This window comes from Molossus molossus, unplaced genomic scaffold (genome assembly GCF_014108415.1).
Source record: "Molossus molossus isolate mMolMol1 unplaced genomic scaffold, mMolMol1.p scaffold_m16_p_5, whole genome shotgun sequence".
Classification (NCBI taxonomy): Eukaryota; Metazoa; Chordata; class Mammalia; order Chiroptera; family Molossidae; genus Molossus; species Molossus molossus.
In genome coordinates, this window is record NW_023425388.1 from 54,721,642 (window position 1) to 54,742,533 (window position 20,892).

General features: G+C 36.2%; 1 protein-coding gene across 1 annotated transcript in view; it reads right to left on the reverse strand.

Annotated features, from left to right (window-relative positions):
• Positions 1 to 10,353: 10,353 nt before the first annotated feature.
• Positions 10,354 to 20,892, reverse strand: part of GMNC (geminin coiled-coil domain containing) — a 42,271-nt gene continuing 31,732 nt past the window's right edge. Inside the window, exons 4-6 of the mRNA XM_036242501.1 lie at positions 19,375 to 19,463; positions 18,316 to 18,432; positions 10,354 to 11,151 (exon numbers count right to left, since the gene is read on the reverse strand). Coding sequence (XP_036098394.1) covers positions 10,531 to 11,151; positions 18,316 to 18,432; positions 19,375 to 19,463 — 827 coding nt within the window. The 3' untranslated portion in view covers positions 10,354 to 10,530. The remainder of the gene's footprint in view (positions 11,152 to 18,315; positions 18,433 to 19,374; positions 19,464 to 20,892) is intronic.

Below are 20,892 nucleotides of genomic sequence, written 5' to 3' on the forward strand. Positions count from 1 at the left end.
GCTTGGTAGGGGGTTAGAATTGTCATGGTAGTAATACAAATGGGAAAAAAATGTTGAAATTCAGCTTTGATATTGAAAATAATATTGCAATGTAATAAGGTTGACTGCCACACTTCAGGGAAAGAAAATTGCTTCCTCGGCAGGGTTGTAGAATTGATTATGGACAAGCTGGAAGAAAAAGGAGATGGGAGAAAGCAGATGGCCATGTTTGTCACAATATCTGACCTCTTGGACAGCAGAAACATGTTAAAAGATTAAGATGAACGGCAATAACATAAATAAAAAAGGTGTCTGCGCTGCTTTCCCTTTGAGATTCTGGAAGGAAATTGTGTCTAGGCTCCCTCTTCCGCAGCAAAGTAAACTTGCCTCCTTCTCCCCTCAAAAAGCTATGTCTCATATAACATACTTTTTATCCACACACATGCACACATGGGTATTTTAATCATTGTATGTTATAGACATTGCCTGCTTTTTACATTAATCAGTTAACATAAGTAATATTTAAAATTGAATAAAGTTTATTACATTAATCTTAATAGCGGTATTGTTTTATTTAAAATGCTGAATTGGAAATACATAATTAGATAGCTAATAGAATGATCTAATTAGCTAAGGTTATGGAATGCTTATTTCCCCTGACTTAAAATTCATCATCTCATATAAAAACAAAACGGCTCAAGTATTTTTCGTTTAAATGTCAAACTCAGCCACTATATATATTGCTTTGCATTGCACATACTTGATGATTCATTGCTTTGGGAGGATGGAAATTCATCAGATGTTCATCACTATGACCTCTGTTCATTATGTTTGCTTGTTATCTCTCTTTAGTTTTTCTGCAAATTGTTATGGTTTGGATATTAACAGAAACATACATGAGAGGGAAAAATGTCATTCAAAGTTCTTCTTTTCTCCAGTGTTCCTCATTCAAAATACTTACTGTTTTTCTCATTTCTGTTTCTTGTTTTTTTTTTTTTAATCTGTACATTTATTTAAATGTTTCATGTAATAAACTTACAATTATATTTTTGCTTTTATCATTTAATTTATATTTCATAACTCATTTCTTTTCTATATAAAAATGAAATGTAGAGTTTATAAATGCATATGCAAATATAATAATGTGATATGTTATTAGGAAAACTTTATAAAACTATAATTTGAAGATATTTGATTAACAGTAACAGAAAAAATACCTTTATCAATATTTTGCATGGAAGCAATTTTTGGTAATTGGTATCTTTCAAATAACTAAAAAAATCTGTAATGATGATAGAAAAGGTATTGAAGGACAATCAAATTGATGTTGTTTCATATTTTTATATGGGTTATCATTTTCTAACATTTTAAGAAAATAGAAAAATACAAAGGGAAACTAAAATATTGACATAATAAAGTGAATTTGAATACACTTAACACAAATCATTGCTCTTTACACTTTCTAATGTCTTGAAGAATAAAAGAAGAAAAAGTGGAGCTGAGAAACTGATTTACTTTGTTATCCACAATAATTGTAGATATCTACAATATATGAGATTCCTCTCTTTCTTTGATAATAAATGATCCCATAAAATATGGTCCTTGAAAATGAGCATGGATCCCATCTATAATCAAAAAGTGATTAATTTTGAAAATTAACCACTCAGAACTCAAAACTCAAATTTCTTTATCAATTGACAGAATCATCTAGAGGGTTTGGGGGTTTTAATGATATTTTTTAGCAAAATAAGTTATGTGTCAGTTCTATTATTGAAGTAATTTTATTCAGTTAAATTTTTAAATCACAACCTGCATTTTCCACATCCCTCAGAATTTTTCCAAATAAACGAGAGCCATAACAAATGCACATTCGCAAATATGCACTATCAGACACAAAATTTTGCAGCATGAGACAAAACTTCTTCAGGACTATTCAGGATTCTGAATAATTTCTTTCTGGCCCTTCATAGAATTTCTTTCTGGTTTTTCAAGGCTTAGATGGGGTTGTCCTAATAACTGTGATTTTGACATAGAACAATTCTTTACTGTTTGTGTAACTGGGGCATTAATAATAAGACCTGGGACTTTTTTGTTATTTCTTCCAAATATTTAGAAGTGTAAATTTTTTTTCTTTCACAAAACAACTACAGTTCCAAAATAGAACAGATTGTTCTATATATTTAGTCAAATGTCTGGTTTGGTTGCAAGAGTCTAGGGTTATACCTATTGTCCCAATATTTCTTCCAGTTTAGTATGTCTCATGCTAGGATGTGGAGAAATGGGAACCCTTGGGTACTGCTTGTGGGAATGCAGACTGGTGAAGCCACTGTGGAAAACAATATGTAATTTCCTCAAAAAGTTAAAAATGGAATTGCCTTTTGACCCAGTGATCCTACTTTTGGAATATATCCTAGGAAGCCTGAAACACCGCTCAGAAAGAATATATTCGTTCTTATGCTGAGTGAAATAAGCCAGTCAGAGGAAGACAGTGAGACCATCTGATCTCACTAATACGTGGAATCTAATGAACAAAATAAACGGACAAACAAAATGGAACCAGAAGCATGAAAACAGGGAACAGACTGGTCAGTGCCCAAGGGGGTGTGGGGTAGTGAGGGTGACTGGATAAAGAAGGTGAAGGAAACAGCTGAGGAACATATATGCACACCCCATGGACATGGACAATACTTTGGTAAAGGCCAAGGAAGGGGAAGGCAGGGAAGGGCGGAGGTGGGTAAAGGAGGGTGGGAAGAGGACTCCTGTAATAATGGTAACATTTTTAAAAAATTAATAAAAAATAAAACAATGTCACAGCTTGGAAAATAAGTTATATGATTATACTCCTCACGGGATATATAGCTTTGTCTTAACTCTAAGAACCCCTTTCCCCTAACTTCAGCTCATCTCTCCAGCTGTCCACCCTAGAGTCTCCTGCCCTTCATGCCCATCGCCGGGGAGATGGGCAGCTTACAAAGTTAAGAGTTTCGCACCCAGCAACATCTGCAGTGTTTGATCAACCACAGGAATCTCCTTCATTTAAACAACATTGGAACTCCAGGTTGCTCTGCTCTTTCATCCAAGGTGGATGGGAAGAAAACAAAATTTTACATTATTTTTTTTTAAATTAAATGTATTGGGGTGACATTGGTTTAATAAAATGATACAGGTTTCAAGTGTAGATTTCTATGATATATCATTTGTATATTGCATTATATGCCCACCAGCCAAAGCCAGATCGCCTTCTGTCAACATATGCTCGACCTCCTCTACCCTTCACTACCTCCCCACCCCCTCTCCACTGGTAACCACCATACTGTTGTCTGTGTCTATGATATTTTTGTTTGTCTTGTTTCTTCATTTGTTACTTTCAGTTTTATGTCCTACATATGAGTGAAATCATATGGTTCTTGATTTTTTTTTGTCTGACTTATTTCAGTAAGCATGATATTCTCAAGACCCATCCATGTTGTCACAAATGGCAGTATTTCGGGTTTCTTATTGCTAAGTAGTGTTCTGTTATACATATGTACCACATCTTTTTTTATCTAATCATCTATCAAAGTACACTTTCGTTGTTTCCACGCCTTGGCCACCATTATTTCATGAATAATCCTGCAAATTGTATTCCCTTGCTTGCTGTCTTTTCTCATTTTTACACTATACACATGCATATCTCCATTTGGCTCCAAGAGGGAAATTTCTTTATTCATGTTTTACTGTTAGGAAAGCAGTAGGGCTACGTACTCTTCTCATGGAACATTCCAAAAACACGATGACCTAACTACCATAAACTCTCCCTAGTCCTCATGTTATATCTGCAATACATTTAAGATCTTTAAGGAAATATTAGAGTAGCATTTTTTTTTTAAAGTAGGATTTTGAAACCAAGAATATGAACCAAGAACAATGTCCCTATACCTTTGTCTGTGAAGGGTCTGCCTGACTCAGTCTTGAGAAATAGAGTATTTTAAAAGAGAACTATAAAAGTTGGTCTCCTTTACTAGTTGAATCTATACAAAAATGTAACGGGTTTTTAAATGTTGTATTTTAAGAATTTCAACATTTTTCTCCCAAGAATTAAATTGAAATAGACTTTCACTCTGTGTGAAGGTTGTGGTAAATGACAGAGTCTTAACTTACACATGGTCCTTAACAATTATAAGGTTATCTCACAAACTTACAAGACAAGTGGGGCAAACATTATTTCCATTTTATAGATGAATAGACCAAGGCTAAGGAAAGTTAAATTAATTTTTGAGGTTGTACAACTGTGAGTGAAGGAGCCCAATTTATTGACCAAAGCTCTTTTTTCATCATATTGCTGCACTTTAGAGGAGGGAGGTATACATTTTTGTCTGTATTCTGATTTACTGACATGACTAAATTCTAATAATTACTGTAGAAAGAAACCTAGAAGGCCACGCCAAAGTCATTAAAAGTATGTTTTTTTACATTTATCAAAGGTCTCTTCTAAGTCTCCAGCCCTTTTTCTTCCTTTTTGCTAACAGAATGGCTCACAGAAAACTGTATTCATCCTCTATAATTTCAAAGGAAAGCAGCATATTAATCAAAACTATTGTAGACATTTGGAGTAAGGACAATAGGATGAGCTAGATCGACTACTTATGATCATTAAAACAAGGAGAAGGAAATACTATGCCTCTGACAATATGATGCTCTCCTCCCAAAGGAGGCTGAGATCCCTGGGGTGCACACACGGCTCTATCAATGGATGGGGTCATGGGCTGCACTGTGCCGATGCCACTACCGGGGTCCACCCACAGTGACGCCCCTGTGGGCCTGGGATGGAAGAAGGACTCTATCTCCTATGAGGTGGCAAATCTTAGGAGGCCAAAATGAAAGGATGGTGTGTTTTGGCCTTTTGCCTGATCATAAGGAGATATTCCGACTACTTACTCCACACACATTAAAAGGTTTCTCCTACTCTCAGCTTCAGAGTAGCTGGAGGGCCCTGAGGGAATATTACCTCTAGAAAACTCCTGCTTATGGATCAGAGATCGTGGGCCTCATCCCAGAGATGCCAGTCTTTGGATATTAAGGATACTTAAAGTGAGAAATTACATGAAACATCCTTTCTATACCTTATTATTTCAGATTAAAAATCTGGAAAAGACATGGAAAAAAATCTGCTGTATCCCTGAAAGGGCATCATATTTAGCCCCTGATTTCCAAAATGAAAGGATAGAATGCGTTAGCAAGAGTGGGCTCCGCGTTATAAACATCCTTCAAATATTTTAGTTTCATTTAGAGTTATGCTTAAAAGAATTGACAGGAAAGAAAAGGGAGTAATGCCATTACTTGAACGGGTCTAAAATCTGTGTCGCATTGAGGGGAGGGTGAGATTTCACCAGCATTGTTTATCAAGAGCCACTTCAGGCTTTTCTTTATGTTACCAGCAGTAATTGGGAGAAGGAGTCATTTCCCTTTTAATTTACCTAACCATTTATTTTTATTTAAGAAGCATATTAATACTCTTGCCCATGACTAGTCTACCTTTTCCATCCTGTTCTGTTGGCCCAAATGTCTGCAATAGATTTCAATGTATATATGTCTCTCTTTTTGAAATGGTAGAAGATGACTTGGGTCTCTTATGAACAATCCCTTTTAGCAATGATGGGGTTAAGAGAGTCTCAAACCCCATAATAGTTCACTGATAAATGAAAGGAAAAATGTAAGGCCCTTCCATACTTTCAGGCTTCTAGGTCTGAGGCCTAAAGTAGTATGTGACAGTCTGCAGACTATAAGTACATGTACTGGTCCCAAACATCACCATTGTGTGATATAGTAGAAAGAGAACTGGACCTAAAGTCTGTACCAAGATTACCTTGGGCTTCAATGACTTATTAGAATATATCTGTATAACATTTAGATTCACTTTTCTCATCATCAAGTGGGAAACCTGTTCTGATGACATCTAGATTCAAGGATCATTTAGTGTGAGTGAGTTTTAGATATAGTTTTCTCCAAGAAAGAAAAAGAAGTCAAATATTCCTGTAAGAAAACTAAATAAAATGCAGGTGATGCATAACTGGTAATAGGAGACTGTCCAGGTAGCAATGGGTTACTGGCCTGGTGTGAAAGGCTCAAACTATTCTCTCTTGATATTAACCTTTCCCCTGGGGATAGATGCCCTATATAGTGGCCTCGGGGAAAATCTACCCACAATTTTCATATGCAGACACCGCAGTATTTTCATAATTCCTCATGGTATTTCTGCGAGCAGTCTAAAAAATGTAATTGAGGCTTTATTCATTTGGGGGAGGATTGTAAACATGAGGGACAAGGAGAATGTCACAAAATTAGACAATATTTTATAGGGTATCGCTTGCTGCTCTTGGAGCCCACGTTGCTTAGCCCATCTGGTGTCTGTCATGCTTCTGTGTGGAAAGTACTATAATGACACCACTCCAGAACCCATTCCTAAGCATCAGTCTTTTTTTAGATCCCAAACCAGATTCCTAACTATCTTGACTGAGCACCCAGATCCAGCCATATCTAAAGCATAAAATTTTCAATTATGGAAGCTAATTATTCCTTGTTTTAATTAAGCATGTTTAAAATTATGTTTCTCTCTTTTACAGTCCAGTTAGTCTGAGTATATATTTCACCTTTATAGCTTCTATAGAATCTGGCAGAAGTGTCTATTATGTGTTGAGTACATGCCTCAATTATTACTCATACCACTATTTGTGAATTAAATTACATATTCTATGACGTAAAATTTATGACAGAAATGAGTACAGAAAACGTTTTAGTCTGTTGTTCCATTCATTGAAAAGTGTTATTAAAATAAGGGCCAAAGGTAGGATTAAAAAGTTGTTGTCATTTATTTATTAGACATAAATTTATTACAAAACTGACTTGCAGATATTTTAAAATATTTTAAATCACAAAATCACAAACAAATCATAAGCATTTAAAATATTAAGTGTTAAATTATATTTTACATTTATAGAATATTCAATGTAAGAATTAGAACTGGATCTCTGGTTATGTTCATGTAACAAAATAATGTAGATAAAAATATGACAAATATGTTAAGAAATATACATATAACATATATGTATAACTTGTAAACCAATTTTATTTGGCTTCATGAAAAGTAGAGAAAAATGTATAATTAATATTTAATGTGAATCTTTTGGTAAACTGAAACAATTGTTAAATTTGTACCTTGACTTTATAGGCAAGAGGTAACCTTATAAAACGTTATCACTGGATGGCCCTGGCTGGGGGCCTCAGTTGGCTGGAGCATCACCCTGTACACCAAAATGTTGTGGGTTCATTCCCTGGTAAGGGCATGTACGAGAGGTAACCAATGGATGTTTCTCTCCCTCTCTCCCTACCTTAGTCTCTCTCTAAAATCCATAAAAACATTTCCTTGGGTGAATTATTAAAAAAGAAAGTTATCACTAGATGTATCAATTTTATATATTCCCCTGTACTTGTGATGCAGGTCGGTTGTTGAAATTCATTTGTAATACTTATTTAAAATTTCTGTTTTATTGAAATGTAAGAGTAGGCCGAAGTAGGTTTATAGCTGTTTATATGGAAAAAGACTTTGCAAACCTCCTTTTGCCAATCCTTGTATCAAATTGAGCAATTCTTTCCATTGATTCACACCGTTTCTTTTCTTCCGATTTTTCAAAACTAGTTTAGCATCACTGCAGTTTGAAATAATCTCATCAATTAAATGTCACCTTAAGTGAGGCTTTCCAGTTGCTCTTATTTTTCAGATACCTGTGAGATTCAATTATGATTTATTTTCAGATGATCGGAGAATATCTGAAATAATGTCAAATGTTAAAAATTGATACTCGATTACCATTTTTATAAGAGGTTAATTACGAGCATACTATGCTCACAAAGCATTTAACTCTTTAACCTCTGAAAGTCTCATTAATGAATTCTGGATAAAGGAAAGAACCTGTAACCCTAAATGCTGACGATGTTGGTCTGGTCTTATACATCATACAAAAGAGATGTAAATCAACAGGATTATAGTTAAAACCAGGAGAAGAAAATCCATTATTAGAAAATCTTATATACAATATAAAAATATTCATCATAATCACAGAAGTATTTCGTTTTTATTTCTCACATTATATTAGTAAAAATATTAACTATGGTTTACTGGAGGAGCATGATAAAACCCTAAAAATTAGAACATACTCAGGTGAGAAAAATTTCCCATTTTTCAAACATAACAAAATTATTTTCTGTACATAATTCAAATGAATACAAGATGTGTGGATATGATTTCAAGATGTAATTTTCTTCCATGCTACCACCTGGCTTGCATGCTACCATTCAAGCCAGAGCAAGTTATCAAAATTTACCACAAGTGTGCTGTCATTTCTTTCAAAGGCTATTACATTTTATGTGCCTTATATTTATATACCAAATGCATTGTGCTAAGCTGGATGTTTCTTTATAGTACATAATACATGATACGACACATAAAAATGCAAAATAAATATTTGTTGACTGATCAATTTTGTTTTACAACTTGATCATTTAGACTTCTGAAATAGTTGTGTTTTTTTCTTGATTTCTAGTGCATTAAAGTGCAATCAACTCTAATTCTTAAATGTGTTTTTTTAAAAAGAGATATATTTCTACCACAAGGGGCACAGATACTAAAATTGGAAAGGCAGTTTTTGTTTTTATACAAAATAAAATGTCTCTTTCTAAGTCATTAAAATATTCTGGAGGACAATATTAGGTGAAATTTGAATTCCCCTTCCATTAAATGTAAAGAAAACTGGGTAATAACAAAACTTTATAAAATTGGCTATTTGCTCAGCAAACAGATCACCAAAATAAAGCAAAAAATAAAAATAAAAAAGCAGCAACAAAAGGCATGTCCTAGTTACAAATAATTCTAAATAGCATATTTATGCTTTCAGGCATTGCTTGTACAATGTAACTTACTAAGAGGTGGAAAAGACAAAAATGGGGCAAGGATTCAACATAGTGGATTTTATTATTAATTGAAATTTGGCCCCAAAAAGCCCAAACACACATCAGTATTGTATAAATTATTCCGAGAAGGATTGGCAGCTTGGGGGATTGGAAAGAAGAACTAACATGAGCACTACACATTCATTTTTTATGTAGAAAGAGAGAAATCCTTTATGTCAACATTTGCATTAAATCTATGCATGTTTACTTAATGACCAATGTCTCTATTTGTTAGATGCAAGTAATTCTCACACAAATTGAATTAACCTGCAAAGTGGGCTTATACCAGAAAAAAAAAAAATACTATGAGCAGTACAATGATTTCTAGAGTTAACTACAAATGGCTCACATTTCTTTTTAATTATATATAAAGTTCGCCCAACATATCTGCAATGACTATTAAAACTAAAGAGAATAGCGACCTGGGATGGCAGTGTTGGAGTAATGCTGATGGGACCCAGCCTCAATTTATAGAATGTTGGCAGTTATCTAGTTCAACTTCTGCACACTCTGCAGCTGGGAAAACTGAATTCTCACACTAAGGAAGCAGCTTTCTCAAGATCACAGCAGATGTGTGGCTCTGAGTCTCATGAGGGCGGCCACAGTGTCTAACCTGCTCATATTTTTTACCACCTCATAGCACAGTACTTGATGCAAGGTGGGTGTTCTAGAAACATTTTGGGTGGGTTGATGATTGAAAAAATGAATGAATAAATGAGTGAGACAATGGCAGAACTAAGAATAAATTTGTCAGCATCCGGGTAGTTAGGATAACTTGTTCTCTTACCACAAGTCCCTCAAAAATGTTCTTGTGTGGGCCATATTTATTTGAGACAATGTCAGGTGCCTATACAAACTGATACCATGGGGCATTTTGAAGTAATTTTAATGATCTTTAATCCTTTGATTTATCTGTGGTACTACTTATCAGTAGAGTTACAGCTGTTTGAAGAGACCTTGTCAACTCCTCTCTGAGGCACTCACCTTACTGACCTGCACTACATATAACACTACTCATATCTGCTTTATGACTTCAGGCAATGATGAGGGTCCAAGAGACTTGTTTCTGCCCCACCTCAGCTACTTGAACACTCAATAACAGGTACTTAGAGCAATAATAGCGCTCCTTCTACAGGCAGTTTTCAGAGATGAAGAGGCGCGGGAGAGGGATACAAGTTACAGTGTGGAAGCTTTGCACATTTAAACTGCTTGATGAAAGAAGAAAATCTGTTAGACGTGTTATAATTGGAACAGCATATGTAGGTCTCAAAGGAATATACAGGCAATTGGAAACACCTTTTCAAGTACAAGGCAAAGGGAGGAAGTCATCAGCAGGTGTTGGTATGTAAGTAAGTCAAATTTAGGTGAAAGAAGAGCAGGCATGTTTCATTATAGATTCTTGGAAGCCATTCCCTGCAGATTTAAGTGGGTAATTGAGAGTGACATTTAAAGTGGCAGGAGACAGTCTGGGAAATAGCTTCTGTATTCCACATAGACAGGTTCAAGTGCAAGAGAGGTCCTTGTAAACACAATCCATGGCAGTCCTTCGTGATAGAAGAGGGGTCACTAAGACTGTTTAGGGACCCAGGTAAACTTCCAGCCTCCCTCCTCATCTCGACGAACAAAGGCTTGTCCCTGGTGGAAGGAATGAGTTTTCACATTGCAGTGAGGGCTCAGGGATGTGGAAAATGCCACCTCTGTCTTATTGGGTGACACATCAGAAGTATAGTAAGGAAGTGTTTGCAGCCCTCCTGGAGGATTTGGAAGTTGGGAAAGGAAGTGAAAATCTTCCCTGGGGCTGGCATTGCTGTGGGAAGGGGTTGTTCTCTCACCTCCATAGTCAATTTGCAGATCCTCGGTCGGGGTATTTTCATAATCAACTGCATCCTCTGGAAACTGGGGAAATGTGCTGGTGATTCTTTGGGGGTGAGAGGAGAGGGCACTGTAGTTAGCTGATAAGGTGTCATCAATGGTGTTGAGGTCTTTTAACCCAAGTGTTCGAAGGACCCAGGGATCCACAGGGGGGCCAGATTGTTCTTCACAGTTAGCAAATTCACTAGAGAGGTTTCTCTTGGCATTTTTGCCATGGTGGATCTCAGAAGGAAAATATCTTTGCTCTTTGGGTTTCCTCTTCCCCTTTCTGAATTTTCCATATGCTTTGGAGAAATCATCTGATGACAGCAATTTCTGGGGAAATAACATTTACAAATATACACAGTCAGGTAATCAAGTGAGATCTTTTTTTTTTTTTTTTCTGTTGTTTAATTACACTAACTTCAGTAACTAGTCACCTTAAGTCTTTAGAAAATGATTGAACTTCTATTTCCACACATACACACACACTCACACTCACATGCATACACACATGCACAAGTAAAACTGATTGGGTTAGCTTCTGTTTCTAAATTTAGATCTATGATGCGAATTTACCACCTAGGAACTCCAATTTAAATTTTTTACTAGTTATTTTGAAGTTGAAAGGCATAAATGATGTCTTTAAAATTTCAATCCAGGAAAGTAATAAGCAACTATCATGTATTAGACATAGGTTACATGCATGATCTCATTTTATTTAAGTACTATTAAAATTTGCTAAGACTCAAGTATATTAATGATTTGCTAAATTCATTCAGCCTAGATTTATACCTAAACCATCTGAATCTAGACAGAATCAGGAGAGATGAGTTGGGGGGCTGGGTGAAAACAGAGATGGTGTTGAGTAAAAATTAATAAATAAATGATTGTGAAGGCCCTCTGCGGGGGTTGACGCGATGTGATTTCTGCCCAGTGCTCTGAATATCCAAGTGAAGAAATTCAATGAAGCCGGGTAAATGGCGGGAGTGACTATGACTCTCTTAAGGTTGCCAAATGCCTCATCATCTAATTAGCGATACACATGAATGTATGAACAAGATTCCCACTGTCCCTACCTACCATCCAGCGAAACCACAGCCAAGGGAACGGGCTTAGAGGAATCAGCAGGGAAAGAAGAACCTGTTAAGCTTGACTCTAGTCTGGCATGGTGAAGAGACATGAGAGGTGTAGAATAAGTGGGAGGCCCCCAGCGCCCCTCCATCCCAGAGAGGAGGTGGGACGGGGTCCACCGGCCTTGCAAGATACCTAGGAATAAACGTAACCAAAGAAGTAAAGGACCTACTTGCAGAAAACTACAGGACATTGAAAAAAGAAATAGAGGAAGATACAAAAATGTAGAAGTACATACATTGTTCATGGATTGGAAGAATTAACATCATTAAAATGTCCATATTACCCAAAGCAATCTATAGATTCAATGCAATCCCCATCAAAACACCAATGACATATTTCACAGAACTAGAACAAATACTTCAAAAGTCCATATGGAACCAAAAAAGGCCCCGAATAGCCACAGCAATCTTGAAAAAGAAGGACAAAGTAGGTGGGATCACAATACCGATATCAGGTTATACTACAAAGCTACTGTAATCAAAACAGCCTGGTTCAGGCATATAGACCAGTGAAACAGAACAGAAAACCCAGAAATGGACCCAAAACATTATGCTCAATTAATATTTGACAAAGGTGGCAAAGCATACAATGGAGTAAAGATGACCTCTTTAATAAATGGTGTTGGGAAAATTGGACAGCTACATGCAAAAAAAAATAAAACTAGACTCAAAATGGACAAAAGACTTAAATGCAACTCATGAATCCATAAAAATCCTAGAAGAAAATGTAGGCAACAAAATTTCAGACATCGTACGCAGCAGAATTTTCACTGATACATCACCTAAGGCAACAGAAACAGGAAAAAATGAACATATGGGACTACATCTAACTAAAAAGCTTCTGCACAGCAAAAGATACAATTATCAAAATGAAAAGGCAATCCACTGTAAGGCAGAGCATAACTGCCAATGATACATAAGATAAGGGGTTAATTTCCAAAATATATAGAGTACTCATACAACTCAACAAAAGGAAGACAAAGAACCCAATTAAAAAATTGGCAGAGGAGATAAATGGACATCTCTCCAAACAGGACATACAAATGGCTAAGAGACATATGAAGAAATGCTCAACATCACTAATCATCAGAGAGATGCAAATTAAACAACAATGAGTTATCACCTCACACCTGTAGGACTGACCGCCATCAACAAATCATCAAACAAGTGTTGGCGAGAATGTGTGAAGAAAAGGGGACTCTAGTAAAATGCTGGTGGGAATGCAGACTGGTGCAGCCACTATGAAAAACAATCTGGTGTTATCTTAAAAAATTAAAAGTTGAATTGCCATTTGACCCAGTGACCCCACTTCTAGGAATATACTCTAAGAAGCCTGAAACACCAATCAGAAAAAATATATGTACCCCCATTTTTATAGCAGCACTATTTACAATAGCTACAATCTGAAAACAGCCCCAGTGTTCATCAGTAGACAAATGGATAAAAGTTGTAGTACATATACACAATGGAGTGCTATGCAACTGTAAGAAAGAAAGATCTCTTATCCTTTGCGACAACATAGAGGGACCTGGAAAGTATTATCCTAAGCGAAACAAGCCAAGCAGAGAAAGACAAATATCACATTATCTCACTTATTTGTAAAATATAATGAACATAACAGTCTGAGTAATTGGGTAGACCCAGAGACGTGGAAGTAAGGTATAGACTGACAATCCTCAGAAGAGGAGGTGGTGGGGGAGGGAAGAGATAAACCACAGACCTTATATTCATATACGCATAACCGATGGACCAGACAACAAAGCTGGGTATGCGGTGGGGGGGATGGAGGGGAGGGTGTCAATGGGGAAAAAAAGAAGAAACATCTGTAACAAAAATAGATTAATAAAAAATTTAAAAATAAATAACCCATAAACACAGAAAAAATATGATAAAACACGATTTTTTTTTTGTTTTAAATTAATAAAATATTTCAATGGTGTAATTTTTCACAATCAAATAATTGTAAAATAATGCATAATTTTAAATGTTTGTATTTCTTTCTAAAGAATAATTAAAATGTGTTTATTCAACATAATACTGGAAGTCCTACCCACAGCAATCAGACAAGAAGAAGAAATAAAAGGCATAGGCATCCAAATTGGAAAGAAGGAAGTAAAACTGTCATTATTCACAGATAATATGATATTGTACACAAAAAACCCTAAAGACTCCATAAAAAAACTACTTGATTTAATAAATGAATTCAGCAAAGTAGCAGGATACAAAATTAACATCTAGAAATAGATGGCATTTTTATACACCAATAATGAGCTCTCAGAAATAATAATTTAAAACAAAAAAAACAATCCCATTGCCTTGACTGGCTGGGCTCAGTGGTGAGAGCATTGGCCCAAGGACCAAAGGGTCTTGGGTTTGATTCCTAGTCAAGGGCTGCAGGTTAGATCCCCAGATCCAATCAGGGTCATGTGGGAGGAAACCAAGTGATGTGTCTCTCTTGCATTGGTGTTTTCCTTTCTCTCTCTCTCCTCCTTCCTCCCCTCCACTCTATCTAGAAATTAATGGGAACATATCCTTGGATGAGGATTAAAAATAAATAAATAAATAAATAAATAAATAAATAAATAAATAAATCCCATTTACCATTGCAACAAAAAAAATTAAGATACCTAGGACTAGCCCAGCTGGTGTGGCTCAGTGGTTGACCCATGCACCAAAAGGTTACCAGTTTGATTCTCGGTTAGGGCACAAACCCAGGTTGTAGGTCAAATCCCAAGTAGGGGGACATAAAGAGGCAGCCAACTGGTGTTCTCTATCATTGATATATCTCTCTCTCTCCCTTCTTCTCCCTCTAAAATCAATAAAGAAAAATAAATGTTTTAAAGATACCTAGGAATAAACTTAACCAAGGAGGTAAAATACCTGTGTTCAGAAAACTACAGTATATTGAAAAAAGAAATAGAGAAAGATACAAACAAGTGGAAGAATATACTATGTTCATGGATTGGAATAATCAACATCATTAAAATGTCCATACTACCCCAAGCAATCTATAGATTCAACACAATCTCTCTTAAAATACCGAAGACTATTTTACAGATCTAGAACAAATATTCCAAAAATGTATATGGAACCAAAAAGTACTCTGAATAGCCTCAGTAATCTTGAGAAAGAAGAATAAAGTTGGAGGGATCACAATACCAGATATCAAACTATAAGTCATTATAATAAAAACAGCATGGTACTGACACAAGAACAGGCATACACATCAATGGAACAGAACAGAGAACCCAGAAATTGACCCACACCTATATGGTCAATTAATATTTGACAAAGGAGACAAGAGCATACAATGGAGCAAAGAAAGATAGTCTCTTAAATAAACAATGTTGGAAAAATTGAACATGCGAAAAAAAAAAAAAAGAAACTAGACCACCAACTTACACCATCCACAAGAATAAACTCAAAATGGATAAAAGACTTAAATATAAGTCACAAAACCATAAAAATCCTAGAAGAAAATTTAGACAGTAAAATCTTAGACATCTCAGGTAGCAGAATTTCTGTCATTACATCTCCTAGGGCAAGAAAAATAAAGGGAAAAATTAAACAAATGGGACTACATCAAACTAAAAAGCTTTTGCACAGCAAAAGGAACCATCATCAAAATGAAAAGGGAACCCACTATATGGGAGAACATATTCACCAATGATACATCTGATAAGGGGTTAATTTCCAAAATATATAAAAAAACTCATACTACTCAACAAAGGAAGACAAATAATCCAATTAAAATAGGCAAAGTCCCTGAATAGACACTTCTCCAACAGGACATACAGATGGCCAATCGGCATGTGAAGAAATCACTCATCATCAGAGAGATGCAAATTAAAACTACAATGAGGTATCACCTCCCACCTCCCAGAATGGCTACCATCAATAAATCAATAAACAAGAAATGCTGGTGAGAATGTGGAGAAAAGGAATCGCTAGTACACTGCTGGTGGGAATGTAGACTGGTGCCGTCACTATGGAAAACAGTATGGAGTTTCCTCAAAAAATTAAAAATGGAACTTCCATTTGGCCCAATGGTTTCACTTCTGGGAATATATCCTAAGAACCCCCAAACACCAATCAGAAAGATGATATGATATTGTATGATATAAATATGCATGCCTATGTTCATAGCAGCATTATTTACAATAGCTAAAACTGGAAACAGACCAAGTGCCCATTAGTAGATGAGTGGATAAAAAAAATCTGTGGGTCCTGGCCGGACTGGAGTTGATTGGAGTGTCATCCCACACACCAAAAGGTAGCAAGTTCAATTCCTGGTCAGCACATACCTTGGTTGTGGGTCAGTCCCTAGTTAGGATGCATATAGAAGGCAACCAATCAATGTTCATCTCTGAGATCAATGTTTCTCTCTCTCTAAAATTAATAAATGTATATCCTTGGGTAAGAATTTTTTTAAAAAGCTGTAGTACCTTTACACAATGGAGTACTATGTGGCAGTAAAAAAAGATGGATGGACCTGGAGATTATTATGCTAACTGAAATAAGCCAGTCAGAGAAAGACAAATACCATATGTGGAATCTAATGAACAAAATAAACTGACAAACAAAATAGAACCAGAGGCATGGCTACATGGAACAGACTGAGAGCTTTCAGAGGGAACTAGATGAAAGGTGAAGGGATTAGCCAAAGAACGTGTATGTACAACCCACAGACCCAGACAGCAGTGTGGTGATGGCCAGAGGAAAGAGGGGTGGAGTCTGGGAGGAGGTGGGCAAAGGGATGGGGGATGGGGTCATCTGTAATAGTGTCAACAACAAAAATAAAGTTGAAAAACTAAAAAATAAAATTAGTTGCAATTACTGTCCAAAAAGGAAACACTATGTAACAATGCTTCCTCTTATTTCATTAACTTTCAAAGCACTCTTATGTGATCCGTATTATATTATTCTAAATCTTGCAAAATTGAGAACATGGGAGAAAAAACTGCCTAATTATTTTCACTTACTAATTTGATAACTTTTCTTTTTCTCGAGTTAAGAGCCCAGGCTAATAACAATGAGATGTGCTCCCCTTTTTTTTTTTAAACAATGTTAACTAAATTGTAAAGGAATAAAAAATAATATGCCTTTTTTCCTCTGAACTGTTATGTCCAGTGAGAGTAGTAAGAAGGATCATCAATTCAGATTAAATAATATCAAATAATTTGGCTTCTCTAGAAGTAAGGTCAAGATTGATAGAAGCACTAATAATAGAAGAATGGCAAAAAGGTAACAAAAAGTACAAAATTCAAAGAAATGAAGAACAAAAAAAAGTTTATGAGCAAGCTATTTACCCTTGAATTAGAATAACTCATTTTAAAGTGTAAGAAAAAATGTTCATTAAAAGATAATGTAATTATCAATATCTGATTGCCAGTCAAGAAATCTGGGCTCCAGTTATATTCATGACAATTGAGAGCTGGAAAGATTTTTTTTTTTTTTTTATCTTCATCTGAGGACATTTTTCCATTTTTTGTTCAGATTGAGTGGGAGGGAGAGAGAGAGAGAAACATCGATGTGAAAGGGACACATCGAGTGGCTGCCACCCGCACGGCCCAACCAGGGCCAGGGGCACACTGCAACTGAGGTACATGCCCCCAGCGGGAACCGATCCCTGGTCTCTCTGGACCACAGGCCGATGCTCTAACTGCTGAGCCAAACCGGCCAGGGCAAGAGCTGGAAAGATTCTTAAAAAGATCTTTTAAACCATTCATCTATAGATGAAGATAACTGAGGCCCTAAGGGCTGACTCACCAGAAGTCAAACAGACCGTAAAAGAACCGAGTGTCTCTCGGACCTGATTTCCTCTCCAGTGTTCTATCCTGCTTGCTAACTCTGTCTTTTGATTAATTTCTGTTGTCCCAGCAATTCCCTAGACTGGCTTTTGATTCTTCAGCAACTTATTTTGTAAAATATGACTAAAATTTCTAATCTGGTTGCTTCCAAGAAACGATACATAAAAATTCTTTCGTGCCTGGCCTGTGTGGCTCAGTGGATTGAACGTCGTCCCATGGACCAAAAGGCCTGGGTTCGATCCCCAATCAAGGCACATGGACTTGGTCCCCAGTGGGGGTGGAGAGTGTGCATGAGGCAGCAGATCGATAGCAGATCGATGTCTATCTCTCACATCGATGTTTCTCTCTCTCTCTAGAAAATCAATAAAAACATATTGAATTTTTTAAATTCTTCTGAAAGTGCTCTGTCTTGTTTAGAAAAATCCATCCTTCCTCTAAATGCATTCGAAGGCACATTGTTTAGTACACTTCTTCCATTTAATCGAGGAGTCTTACCTAAATGGTCTCCTTTTTCAAATCACCACTCTGCCCTTATAAAGGGGAGACTTACATACCTTGGCTTTTTCTTCAAGACATTTAACCAAAGCAGAGTTCAGGTATTGTCTGAGGTGATTATTCTCTTCATGTAACCTAGCAAGTTCTTCTTCCTTCTGCACCAGAGTATCTTGGAGCTGCAAAAAGTAGACAATGGTGAAGGCTGCGCGACTATATTGATTCTGTAACCTTGTAATAGTGCCACCGACCCTTAGCCTGCTTAAACCCGATTATTATTTTGTTTGTTTTAAGAACTCTACCTCAGGGAGCCCTTGTCCTCAGAGGCCTAAATTCAATCTACACCCACCTACCACCTGATTGTTCAGTTCTGTGCCCTGAATTGTTTTTTCATTGCCAAGTGTTTGAAGAGATTATATGACTTAAAAATTGTGACCACAAGGGAAGGAATGTAGAAAAATGAACTGCATGCAATTGTTTAAATATAGAAAAGGGTGTTTGGAAAGGTCTTGCTGGACTCCTTCCTTGCACCTGACAAGAAAAGGAAGAAGAAAAAAAGGTGGGTTGGCTTCCCTCAGCCTCAGATTGATCTGTTTGTGTGTCCACTCGATTAAATTTCTCTCTCGGGAACAGCGACAGGCAAAATATGAAATATGAAGCAATCTCTGTAAAAAACTTATAATTATTATTCCTTCTTCAAGTGATGAGCTATGTTTATGATTTGGAAATATTATCACACTCATTATATCATTTGATCTCCCAACCGCCATCAGAGGAAGACAGCCCAAATATTTCCATTTTATTGATAAGGAAAAGAGATCATACGACTGGTAAGATGTGCAGAGCCGGGGATTGACTCCTGGTCTTCCCAGAGGGTTTTGGTTGTTGTTGGTGGTGATGGTGGTGTAGGAGAGGTGGGAGCAGGGGGTTGTTTACTTGTTTTTTTCGTTAGTATGATCACCTCACTTTTTTCACTCTACAGACTATATCCACTTTGGCCCTAAACTGAAAGTCGGCACATGAATGTACAAGGGAAAAGAAGCAGAGACATTAAGGAACAACGTGGAGAGTGGACTGCAGGAAACATGGCAGGTCCCAGTGTTCTGATTATCTATACATACCTGCTTGTTTCTGTAGAGCTGGGAGGAAAGCTGAGCCTCTTCCCACGAACAAGAGTTAGGAAAAGGGAAATTCGAGTCACTAGATGATTCTATGTGGAAACACCAAATAGGTAACTGAGAAAACACACTTGCAGTTTTTGTGTGATAAAGAACTCTTCAAAGGATTTCAGATAGGTTCCATTTCTTTTCCAAAAATAGCCATTGCCTCCACACAGAAAAACAAAGTATTTAAACCTTTAAGTAGGGGGCAGCATGCCATGAAAGACAAATATTTATAGACTATATGCCAGAGTGGCTACAGAGGTGAATTTTTAAGAGCTAACAAGTCATGTTCCTCCTTATTATATGTATTCCTGATGGCTAAATTTATAAAGACTCTCCCATCTGCATTATTAATTCACTCAAATATTTATTAATCCTCTCCCCACTAGGCATATCATTGCAATTTTACTATGTTTCTATTTCATTTTCAATCTTCTTAAAAATGTAGTGTTTAGCTCTAGAATTAAATTCTATTTTTGATGCCACCATTGTCCCCAGATGAAAATCTCAACCCGTCTGCCTATCGGTTAAATTTGATGGAGAATATCTGTGCCGAATTCTCTGTAGCAGCAATTTCTACTTTAAAATAATTTGGACCTTGCTTTTCTGAAGACATTGACAAAATCTCAAAAGTAATTTAAACTTATCTATTTCAAATGTCATTCTCTGGATGTTTAATATGCTTTTTCAAATAGGTGGTTTTGTTTTTGTTTTCATATTTCACAGCAATCTATACCTACAAAAAAACACAACAACAAACAAACAAAAAAATGACCCTTGGGCAGACTAAACTGGTTTACTTTTGCCTTCTTCTCCTCACTTCGTACAGTTCTGACTCTTGCCTTTCTCTACTTAAACAAATACTACTGATATGTTTTTTATTAAAGTAGAATGATGAATAAGGAGACAAGAATAAAATGTTATACACTGTTTGGTTTCATAACCTTGGGCATTCTGTTTCTCTGTTGCTGTGGGAGAGAGCAAAAACTGAAAAACCTTCTTCCTGATACACGTGTTTTTCAACAGGTCGGGGCTTTTTGTGCCTTTTCTCAAATTTGAAAAAAAAAAAAAAGTGGCAGAATCAACAGTGCTGATATTTAATTCTGAAGTGTCTGAGTTTTCTTTCAGAAACTTGAATGTCAATAGAGAATTTTTTTTTTAGTATTTATAAATACTTTTTACTCAGCACCAGGTCAAAATTAATATGTAATTTTCCATCAATGTTATACTTCCCTCCAAAACTGAAGTCTTCTTTGGGCAAAAAGGAATCATTTTCTCTACTTACAAGACACTGTTCCTAGAATTTCCTCTATGAAATGAAATATTAAGTGAGTATTTCTCCTTGCTTCTCTCTCATACCTAGGGCAACTCCAAAAGAAGTGTTCTAATTTGTGGCTTAACTCCAAAAACACCCCACAAGTATTGATTAAAAACTTTGACTCAGACCCAAACGTCCTCAGTGAGTTGGAAATCTTC